Genomic DNA, 12446 nt, shown 5'->3' with positions numbered 1-12446 from the left:
ATTTTGTTTGATATCGCTTACAAAGGCATAAACTCAATAGAAGTATTCGTCGGCAATATCCGACAAAGAAGCTTAACGCGGTACTTTCTAGCAGTGCTGTGGTGTTCCGTAAAAAGATTTATACATTCCTTTTTTTCTTATACCTTTTGTACAATTTAATCTGAAGACCAAACAGATTTAGCGGCTTAAATTATTTTCTTTCATACGCCAATGGAGAAAAATATGACGGCAAACAGATTTTATCCTTGTGTCGAAAAGTGGGCGATGGAAATTAACGTCTATGAGATCCGTTAGTTCAATAAGCAGTGAGCTATTTCTATTCACATCAATAGAGAAGAATGTCATAGGTTCTTAGAAACACTAGAGGTCCCGCAGTAGTCAAAATATTCGACTATAATTAATTGGAATTGTAAGTTTGTACACTATTATGATTGTATTTTATACTTCTATAATCACAAATTTCGCCAAGGCTACACTATAAAAAATATTAATAAAGACAAACAATATTTAATCTATTCTCAATTTGACCACAGACGTCAAGAACAAAAGTGTGACAATAAATATTAAGCATGCGTGTGTGCGTCAAATACATGGTATATAGTGTATGTAATGTTTTCTTTATTGATTTAATGTATCTTTTATGCATTATTTAAAAAAAATATTAGCATTGTGCACTTCTTCTCTATATTCTCTATAATTGTGGAAAATTTCATACTCCTCCGTCCGCGCAATTTTCGTAAAAAGGGGTACAAAGTTTTAGCTTCACGTATTAATTATTAATATTTTGATTACTACAATATCTAAATACGAAATTAAAATTTAAATTATTTATTGTAATATCTGAATTTAATTACCATATCGTGTATCTAAAACTGTTGACAACCATCAGAAAATAAAGAAAAACTGAAAGAAAAAATTAAGTTAATATGTTGAAGTTTTACATGTAGCTTGTCAGGTTCTGGCTTCTTGTCATGTTTGTTTCTGGTACTTGTGGTACAGGAGAACATCTTAATTACCCCCAATGAAAGTTGAATGCTTTTTTTATTGATAGATTTTGGAAGCAGACGAGTATATTATCTAGCTGATAGTGACTAGATAATGTTCTCTATTCCAGTTCCGAAGTCTCTTTTGACACTTCTTAGAACGTAACGAAAAATAAATAATAGTTAAAAAAAAACAAAAAAAATACGCCTTTATAGGAAGTCCAACTAAAAAATAGAAAATAAATTTTAATATATTTGAATTAAGAATAGTGTAAGAAATAATGATTTTATTATAAAAAAGCGTGGGGTGCTTTTCAGGATATTATCGAAATACTACTGATACCATGCACCTCACGCTTTTTTAACAATAAAATCATTTTTTTTCCTACACTACTTTTAATTCAAATTTATTAAAATTTATTTTCCATTTTTTAGTTGGATTTTCTATAAAAGCGTTTTTTTTTTAACTATAATTTATTTGTTTATGGTTGTAAATCATCATTTAAATAATACACAATCAATCTAAATCATTATACCATTGATTCACACATACAATAACATAATAATAACATCTGTCTCATGGGATTTCGTAATGGGAATAGAGTATAAAGAAAATCATAAATGCCAGGGGCATGATCAAGACAAAGCCCCTCAAATCTCGTTTGAAGAAGGACATGTCGTAGCACTCGGGAAACACCGTGGAGGGTAATTCAAGCAAAGGTACGTTGCAAGAGTATTCTCTATGCATCCACTCTGCGCTTTCAGATAAAATGGATGAACTTTGCTTTAGAATCTAAAGCAAAGTTCATCCATCTGCATCCAGCCGTCTGCATCTAAAGTTTAGATGCAGACGGCTTAAAATAAAAAGACGATACAGAATCTCTGACAATTCCTCAGAGTGTTCACTGTTTAATCATCTATCTCAAGGTTGGTGACATTATTGGACCATGTTTACGGATTCCGGCCCCACCGTTGGTCCTATTAGGTTATGTAAAAATATTAAAAGTAAGGGCAAAACCAGGCGGGTACCAATTTTTGTAATGAAATACGTACTCAACAAATGTTCACATTGACTTCCACGGTGAAGGAATAACATCGTGTAATAAAAATCGAACCCACATAATTATAATTTGCGTAATTACTGGAGGTAGGTGGTAGGTGGTAGGACTCATGTGAGTCCGCGCGGGTAGGTACCACCACCCTGCCTATTTCTGCCGTGAAACAGTAATGCGTTTCGGTTTGAAGGGCGGGGCAGCCGTTGTAACTATACTGAGACCTTAGAACTGATATCTCAAGGTGGGTGGCGCATTTACGTCGTACATGTCTATGGGTTCCAGTAACCACTTAACACCAGCAATAAAAAAAAAATGTCTCCGTGATTTTTTTAAGTACCTATGACCAATGAATTCGTCAGTACAGCCAAGCTCGAGACGGCTCTCTACCTTCTGTCCTTTAATCTTGTTACTCACAGCAACTCCATACCACGGTGAAGAGTGTGCAGACGGACTGTCTCTTCGAAATAGTGCCAGTCGTTATCACGTTCACACCGACACTGAACATTGCCATCACAAAATAAACGGACAGATACAGAAAGGCATACCACACGTAGAAGTTCACCAAATTGTAGGTATCCTGAAAAGAGAAACAGCTCGTCACCACGAAGATTCGCCGAGTTATTAGGTTTTTATTAGTACAGATGCAGGTTGCGGGCTTTTTAGCCGGAACGCGAATTGTGAAACTCTGTGAATTATTTTAGTAATTTATTAGGTGAATTATAAATAAGCGAACGCTAAAGGTCAGGAGACTGAAACAAAATCAGTCGACGTAGCTTCTGGGGCTCTTCTAAAAACTCGACAGAACTTTATCAAACTGAGAACTATCAATACGTATTATCTGATTGAATTCGATTTCATTTTATAATCACGATTATTAATCATTCATTAATTAAGTTTTTTTTTGTATAACCGGCATGGCTTTGACCATAAAAGAGATGGCTGTATGGGCTGCGTTTCTTTTGCTTTTCCATTTGGTCTGATCAAACGAAATAACGAAAGGTCGCTAATAGTATAACGTAGTGATTACTTGCTCAGTGCTAATAGCGTTACTGGAATTCTTAGATGTTTTATTTGAACATAAACATAACTTTTGAATATTATAAAATACTAACTTAATATTGCAAATATAGTTAGCGTTAGCGCAGTTGAGCATAAATATTACAATTTCGTTAGGTACATCTATACTTAATATTATAAAGAGGAAAGATTTGTTTGTTTGTTTGTTTCGAATAGGCTCCGAAACTACTGGACCGATTTGAAAAATTCTTTTTCCATTAGAAGCCGACATTGTCCCTGATGAACATAGGCTACTTTTTTTTAATTTTTTTTTTATTTAATTTTTTTGTTTTCATGTGTGTTTTAATGTTTCCGAAGCGAAGCGAGGGCGGGTCGCTAGTATAGTATATTTACGATTCATCTAAGGTAAAGGGTTTATATAGCCATTCGCATCGCTTTTTTATGCTCTGAATCGGCTATACGTTCTGTCTGCAAGGCTAGGTCACAGACCGCCCACAAGTCTGTAAGGCTTGGTTCCAACGTCTTGCCTATATCTATCATCGTTCATCAGTCGCTAGTTATTCGTTCTGGTTTGAAAACCAGCCTTTATATATTGGAATTGAGTTCTCTAGCGAAAGTGTCACGGTGAGCGAGGAGAGTTAGTGGTGTAAAACCCAAAAGAACTTGTTTCAATATTCATTTGGTGGATATTAATGTTTTTTTTTATTGCCTTTGTAGGCAGACGAGCATACGGCCCACCTGATGGTAAGTGGTCACCGTCGCTCATGGACGTCAGCAATGCCAGGGGCAGAGCCAAGCCGCTGCCTACCATTCAGTACTCTCCGCAAGCCTCGTTTGAAGAAGGACATGCGCTCGGAAAACACCGTGGAGGGGAGTCCATTTCATAGCCGGATAGTACGTGGCAAAAAATATCTTTGGAAACGCACTGTCGATGAACGCGGCGATTCCAGATACCTACATAAAATCACACAAGAATCATAAATATAACGTTAAAAATATATATATAAAAACGTACCACGAGCGTGCCCAAAACAAGCATTCCAGTGGCGATCATCAAGCAGACTGTCCAAAAAATGTAGATCATCTTGAAGTATCTCAAGACCTGCTCGTGATTCAAGAACATTTTCGCAGTGAACCTATCAATCGTGACCAGTTCGAATGCTGCCCAAAACTTAAACGAAAAATCGCATTAATTTTGAGGCCGTTAACGAGGAAGCATTATTTAATGTTGTGCAGCTAACGGCGGCTCGAATTAAGAAAATAAGCAACTCTTTCAGGGGGCTGGGTGTACAGCTTTTCAACAAGATCCCACTAAACGTTCAACTACTACCTGTTCATAGATTTAAGAAAACTGTTAAGGAACGTTTGTGCAACAAGGCGTATTATAAAGGTAAGGATTATTTACTAGATGGCACTACGTGGGAATGAGGCGCTCGCTCCTGGCCTTTTCATTTTTCATTATTATTATTATTATTTTAATTGTATTTTTTTTTGACTTGTTTTTTCTTTTATTGTGAATATTTCTATTTATTTAAAAAAAAAGAAAATATTTGAGAAAAAACAAAAAAAAAAAGCCCGCTGAGTTTGTTTCGCCGGTTCTTCTCAGGACTGTGGCTTTTTTTTGGAACCGGTGGTAGAGTTAACATTGTTATTTGTATTTTGACATTCAACAAGTGTGTCATACTGACATCTAAGTTGAAATAAATGATTTTGAATTTGAATTTGAATTTGGAGGAAATAGATATCACACGTGAATGACGTCACCACCTTTGACACATCAAGCGATCCGTTTTTATTTTTTTTATTGCTTAGATTGATGGACGAGGTCACAGCCCACCTGGTGTTAAGTGGTTACTGGAGCCCGTAGACATCTACAACGTAAATGCGCCACCCACCTTGAGATATAAGTTCTAAGGTCTCAGTATAGTTACAGCGGGCAGGGGGCCCTCAAATATACTATTTGTCCGGTAGTATATTACTGAGTGCACGGGCACGCGATCCCGCCTTCCCTGAGCTACTATAGACCACAACCTACTTTACCGTGGCTACAGTATCCTGTCCTTCCTACTCCTAACTCCCTCTTCTCCTCATCTCTTTAATACCCATCCCTACACGCGGCTCCCTCCCGCTTAACACACAAAGTCTGACTTGGCGAGGAAGGCAACACAACGCAGATATGCAACGTGACTTGGCAGACTCGGCAGGTCAGCAAGGCAAGGTGGATGGCCTAGGGCGATGGTGGAGGGCATATAGTCACCGTCGGCCAGACACAACATCCAACCCCTTCTTCAGTCGTAGCGGTTTCCCGTTCCACTGATCCAAGAAGGGATAGGACGAGGGTGTGCGCCTGCGTGAGCGCAAACGTTTGCGCACCTAAATATATCCTGCGTATCTGACCGCTTCCGTTAATGGACTCCGAATAAGCAAAAGTCCTGTGGCGATGGGTAGAAGTAGAGAGGTCTAGCCTGATGTAAGCTAGGCTTTGTCCGATACCTGCACACAGGCGGTCTCGGGGGTGTGAGTACACACCGTGGTCGTTCTTGCGCTGCGAGTTTGGGGCGACGGCGTGGGTTCGGCAGCACCCGAGATGACAAAGCAGCCCTGTTTAGGGAGGCACTGCTTTCCCCGCTCAGCCGGGGAGGGGGCTAGAAAAGGTGCCCTAAAAATTGCTCGTCCCATCTGATAAGTGGTAGTAACCGCGGCTGCCACTGCATCAGTCAAATCGTGGTCGACGTTGCAAAAGAAATATTATAAAAACATCTATCATGACATTTGGCGCGTGGAACGTGAGAACGCTTCTTGATCGAGATGGCAACGCCTGCCCTGAACGCAAGACCGCCATAGTAGCTCGGGAACTTCATCGCTACAATGTAGATGTGGCTGCTCTCAGCGAAACACATCTTGCCGATGAAGGAGAGCTGGTGGAAGTAGGTGCTGGTTATACTTTCTTCTGGAAAGGTACCGCTGCCTCTGAAACGCGACATTCAGGTGTAGGATTTGCCATCAAGAATCACTTAGTAAAGCGATTAGAGGAGTACCCTGTACATATATCGGACCGCGTTACCACACTGCGAGTTCACCTGGATAAAGACAATTACCTTAATGTCATCAGTGTATATGCTCCAACGCTTGACAAGTCTGATGACATTAAGGACAAATTCTATGGGGACGTGACTCTTTGCCTTGACAGTATAAACGCCAGAGAGCAGGTACTATTGCTGGGCGACTTCAATGCCAGGGTTGGTCGGGACTATGAGGCTTGGCGTGGAGTTCTGGGTAGACACGGAGTCGGCAACATGAACAGCAATGGTCAGTTGCTGCTCAGTCTTTGTGCTCAATACGGTCTAGCAATTACGAACACTATGTTTAGACTTGCCGCTAAGTACAAGACAACATGGATGCATCCAAGATCCAAGCACTGGCATTTGATCGACTATGCTATCGTAAGGCAAAGAGATTTCAGCCAAGTGCAGATCACCCGTGTTATACGTGGTGCGCACTGCTGGTCTGACCACCGACTTATTGTCACTAAGCTACGACTCCGCCTCCGCCGCCCGCATAGATCTCCTATGAAAAAGCTTGCGTCTTTGGACATAGAGAAGCTAAGAGATCCTGGGGTGAGGAAGAACTATGCTGAAGTTTTGTCTAAGAAGCTGTTGCCAGTTAATGAGACAGGTGATGTTGATGCTGACTGGGGAGCTTTATCATCTCATATCATGGATACCGCTTCAATTGCACTGGGTAGGAAATGCCGTCGTAATGAAGACTGGTTTGATGGAAATGATGAAGTTTTGCGGGCGGCACTCGACAAACACCGTGATCTCTTGCGACAGCACAGAAGGCGTAAAGGAAGCGTTGCGGCGGTCAAAGCTAGTGACCTTGAACTGCGCAAGCTGTCTCGACAAATAAAAGACAAGTGGTGGCAGGACAAAGCTATTCATATGCAATGGCTCACTGACACAAACCAGCTCGGTGAGTTCTATAGCGAGGTGCGCAAGCTGATGGGTACATCCAACCATGCAAAGGTTCCTTTAAGGGCTCTAGATAGTAGGCACCTCTTAACAAGCAAGGAGGATGTACTAAGGCGCTGGGCAGAGCACTTCAATGCCCTGCTGAATGTGGATCGATCAGCAGATCTGCAAAGCATCGCTTTAATGCCTCAACTCCCTCTTGCCCTTGAGCTGGACGAGCCCCTATTGCGTGACGAGGTTGTTACTGCCATCAGACAGCAAAAAAATAAAAAGGCGGCTGGCGCTGACCTTATACCAGGAGAGCTGATCAAGTACGGTGGAGAGGATTTGCACACGTTGGTTTGGGAACTGTTTGTTCGTATGTGGGAGGATGAGCGCGTTCCGGATAGCTTTAAAGTATCGCGCATAACTGCTCTCTATAAGAACAGGGGCGACCGATCTGACTGCGACTCCTACCGCGGTATTTCGCTCCTATCGGCCCCCGGAAAGGTCTTTGCTAGGGTACTCTTAAACCGCCTAAAGGACTTATCTGAAAAGATCCTGCCCGAAACTCAGTTTGGCTTTCGACCGGATCGAGGCTCATGCGAAGCGATCTTCTCTGTGCGTCAACTACAAGAAAAGAGCAGAGAACAGGGTCGTCAGCTGTACCTCTGTTTTGTTGACCTGGAGAAGGCTTTTGACAGCGTGCCTCGCGAAGCCTTATGGTTGGTGTTACGGAAGCTCGGATGCACAGAAAAGTTTGTGGCGCTTCTTAGACTCTTGCATGACGACATGCAATGCTGCGTCACTGTAGATGGTGAACAGACGGGCTTCTTCCCCGTTACCTGTGGGGTGAAGCAAGGATGCGTCTTAGCGCCTACTCTGTTTGCCTTGTACTTTGCGGTCGTAGTTAGAGAGGTTCTACAAACTGTTTCCCAAGGAGTTCGCATCCGCTTCCGTACGGACGGTAGCCTTTTCAATTTGGCTAGACTTAAGGCTCGCACCAAAGTGTCGTATGCATTGATCACTGAGATCATTTATGCTGATGACTTGTGCTTCTTAGCAGAATCCCCAGACGGCCTGCAACAGCTGATGTCCGTTTTTCACCAAGCCTGCCGTAAATTCGGCCTGAAGATTAGTGTCAATAAGACGGAGGTGATGTCCCTGGACAGTCACGGTCACGAGACACTAACCATAAAGCTTGGTGAGGATGTATTGAAGCAGGTGGATAAATTTCGCTATCTGGGGAACACTTTAACATCCAAGTGTGACCTTGATGATGAGATCAATAGCAGGGTCAGTGCCGCTGCTGCAGCATTTGGAAAGCTATATTCCAAGGTCTTCTGCTCACACGACCTTAAGTTGGCCACTAAAATCTCAGTTTACATGGCAATTGTGCTGCCAAGCCTCCTATACTCCTCCGAGTCGTGGTGTGTGTACCGCCGCCACATTCGCACTCTGGATCGCTTCCACCTTAAATGCCTTCGTGCCATCATGAAAATCAGATGGTCTGATAGAGTGCGAAATACCGAAGTCTTGCGACGTGCCAATGTTGGTGGCATTGAGACCTATTTAATGCGTCGGCAGCTTCGATGGTGCGGTCATGTATCACGCATGACGGAGGAAAGAGTGGCAAAGCGCATCTTCTTCTCTGAATTGCAGGATGGCAAGCGAAAGCATGGCGGACAACTCCTGCGGTACAAGGATGTCGTGAAACGACACATGAAGAGATGTGATATAGAGCCCTCCCAATGGGAGCGCTTGGCAGCACAGCGGCCAGAATGGCGCAGGATGGTGAACAGCAAAGTACGCGAGTTCGAGGATCAGCGTAAAGCTGACCTTGATTACAAACGCGACCAGTTGAAGGCCCGCCCACCTGCTGCCATAACCTATAATTATGAGAACGGCGTGCTTACGTGCCCTCAATGCGCAAGGAGTTGTGCCGCAAAGATAGGCTATATAAGCCATCTTCGAGCACACGAGCGCCAAATCGACGGATAGGAGTCAAAGTGGTCGCCATGGCCGAAATCGGTCGGATCAATCATCATCATCATAGTTACAGCGGCTACCCCACCCTTCGTACCGAAACGCATTACGGCTTCATGGCGGAAATAGGCGGGGTGGTGGTACCTACCCGCGCGGACTCCCAAGAGGTCCTACCACCAGTGAAAAATTCGTATTCAGAAATTGATGTTCACGCGGTCACGTCCACGATTTGAATGGCTTAATGAACCTTAGATTATTTGTGTGCTTAGTACCAGTTTTTAACGTTCTCGACAGCGTAAAAGTTAACTCAAATTTGTATGCAGTTGGAACAGCACCCCTAGCGGCAAACGTAGGCAAACCTCACTGTTTTTGTTTTTTTATTTAATATATTGCGCGTTCCCCTGACGAGTAATTGTCAGGGACATTTTTTAGGCTATTTTGGTATTTTTCCAATTATCTTTTTTTTTTTTTTTTTTACTATTTGTAATGTTGGATTCATGTTTCGTTTTCCATAATTATATAATATTCGTTTGTTCCCTTCTTATACTTATACTTTAATTCCCTTATATTTTACTTATATGCCTATTATTATACATTTTATTTCTTCACTTTTTTCCGATATATTTTCATTTTCACTTCTTATACGCATTCCATTGTCTATCTGTCACATTTTTCGTTGTACATTTTATATAATTATGTTTACATTTTCTTTACGTTATCTAATGATTACATTACCAATATAAAACACTGTTTTTGTTAAGAGGGAGATAGAAGAGTTGCCAGACTCAAATATATGATTACCTTTTTTTTTTTAAACACTATCGCACCTAACATAGTAAGGCTTTAGATGATCAAGATGAAGTCGTCGTGGCCTAAAGGATAAGACGTCCGGTGCGTTCGTGTCGAGTGATGCACCGGTGTTCGAATACCGCAGGCGGGTACCAATTTTTCTAATGAAATACGTACTTAACATCTGTTCACGATTGGCTTCCACGGTGAAGGAATAACATCGTGTAATAAAAATCAAACTCGCAAAATTATAAATTGCGTAATTACTGGTGGTAGGACTTCTTGAGTTCGCACGGTTAGGTACCACCGTCCTGCCTATTTCTGCCGTGAAGCAGTAATGCGTTTCGGTTTGAAAGGTAGGGCAGCCGTTGTAACTATACCGAGACCTTAGAACTTATATCTCAAGGTGGGTGGCGCATTTACGTTGTAGATGTCTATGGGTAACCATTTAACACCAGGTGGTCTGTGAGCTCATCCACACATCTAAGCGATAAAAAAAAGATTAGAAAGAATACATACGAAGGAAAGAAAAGAGATCAGTAATACGGCTGCCTTGAGAGGGATACAGCCACAGCATTTTCGCGAATAGCCCAAACAGTCTAGCGGTGTGCGCTTTCTCGGTTTTATAGGAATGTCACCGTAGCAGACAGGCGGAGAACACGAACACAGTCCTATACTGAAACAAAAGAGCACACGTCATTTCGGAACCTCCCTATCCACTAACGGTGCTTTTAGGTACCTCAAGCACCGGTCATCGTTCTCGTCGAACCCGTCGCTTGCGACGAAGGGCTCGACGAGTAAATTAACCAACAGACACAGCCCACTGAGTTTCTCGCCGGATCTTCTCAGTGGGTCGCGATTCCGATGCGGTAGTAGATTCTGCGAAGCACGGCTCTTGCTAGGGTTCGTGTTAGCAACGTCCTCAGGTTTGAGCCCCGTGAGCTCACCTACTAGTTAAGATTACGCTGAAATAACCTCTCAAGGCATCTTAGGTCGGACAAAAAAATCGGTTGTCTGTAAAGTCGGTTTACTGACGATAGTTGAACGTGACAACGTCATAAGAAAATACGCCTCGGAGCGAGGTAACGCCGCAGGAGTCATGTTTTTTCGTGCGTGCAGCCGGCTCCATCGAATTATAAGACGTTGTCACGTCAAAAGTGCAGAGTTTCATTTACAATTTTTTTTTAATTGCGTACTTAGACCTCTACTACGTAATGCGCCACCCACCTTGAGATATAAGTTCTAAGGTCTCAAGTAGGTATAGTTACATACTAAAATAATAATAACTGGGAACAAATGACGCACGGTCATTCGCCCCCAATTTAGGATTCCCTGTGTTATAGGTACCAGAGACTGGCATACGCACTTAACCACGTTTAAATATATAGATATATAGATAATAAACGTCCAGACTAAGAGAAAAAGACCTGTTCATCACAAAAGTGTTTGCCCGATGCGGGAATCGAAATTACGACCCCCGGTGCAAAAATCAGGGGCGCTTAATAATGCATCAGCGAGTCAGTCATTGATTGGACTATCCTAATAGAATGACTAATACAAATATCATAAAGTGATATGGCTTTTAAGTTATTCCAATGTCTACTACATATATATTTTTTTTATTGCTTAGATGAGCGGACAAGCTCACAATCCACTTGGTGGTACAACGTAAATGCGCCACCCACCTTGAGATATAAGTTCTAAGGTCTCAAGTATATAGTTACAACGGCTGCCCCACCCTTCAAACCGAAACGCATTACTGCTTCACGGCAGAAATAGGCAGGGTTGTGGTATCTACCCATGCGGACTCACAAGAGATCCTATCACCAGTGATTACGCAAATTATAATTTAGCGGGTTTCATTTTTATTACACGATGTTATTCCTTCACCGTGGAAGTCAATCGTGAACATTTGCTGACTACGTATTTCATTACAAAAATTGGTACCCGCCTGCGGGATTTAAACACGGTGCATCGCTAGATACGAATGCACCGGACGTCTTATCCTTTAGGCCACGACGACTTCCTATTCTATTGCTATTCCTTGCTATTCCTATTTCGCACGTAAAACAGATCATGAAGCTCAAAATAGCAATACGTTTTAATGTAGGTATATACCTATCTAAAGGTTTGCCGTGGTATATGTATTTATAAGGTGACTAACGCTTTAGCTAATTTAGTGTGTTTCAAACACATTGTACATCATTTTTGTTGAAGGTTTTAGTTTTAGTAAATGTTGCAGTTCTTCTGGCGACTATTATATTAGGCTTCGAAGCTACATGTCAGATTTGACGTTGACAGGAAGGGGCACAATACAATAGAAAGAAAATAAATATGCTCTGTGGATTATACCTACTTCATGTTACAAATATTGAGGGGGTGAAAGTCTATTTATGTGACATTTTGGCAACTTTACAGGAGAGCCATTTAAAGATTAAAATTTGGAAAAAAATAAATTATCGTAACAAAAAACTTCTTTAGTTATTTGAGTGGGGTAAAATTAATTGAAGTTCAATTAAAAACATCGAATTGTTGATGCTGCCATACCAAATACATCGGACCTTTAATTACAAATACAAATGTCGTGTACTAAGCTAAATCTCGCTCAAACTAAATAGGCTTTCTAAAAAAAATTTTTGGGATCCGTGAGGGGACAAATTTCATTA

At 41.7% G+C, this 12446-nt stretch overlaps 1 protein-coding gene across 1 annotated transcript; it reads right to left on the bottom strand.

The window, feature by feature from the left end:
• Window positions 1-850: 850 nt before the first annotated feature.
• LOC114252952 (uncharacterized) lies at window positions 851-11976 on the bottom strand. The gene is made up of 5 exons (XM_028187651.2): window positions 11945-11976; window positions 10300-10456; window positions 4071-4226; window positions 2453-2615; window positions 851-903 (listed from the first exon to the last, which is right to left on the bottom strand). The coding sequence occupies exons 1-5, from the start codon at window positions 11974-11976 to the stop codon at window positions 851-853; spliced, it is 561 nt and encodes a 186-aa protein (XP_028043452.2).
• Window positions 11977-12446: the final 470 nt, after the last annotated feature.

The sequence above is a fragment of the Bombyx mandarina genome, chromosome 26 (genome assembly GCF_030267445.1).
Source record: "Bombyx mandarina strain Sakado chromosome 26, ASM3026744v2".
NCBI lineage: Eukaryota > Metazoa > Arthropoda > Insecta > Lepidoptera > Bombycidae > Bombyx > Bombyx mandarina.
This window is presented reverse-complemented; position numbering and strand designations above follow the sequence as displayed.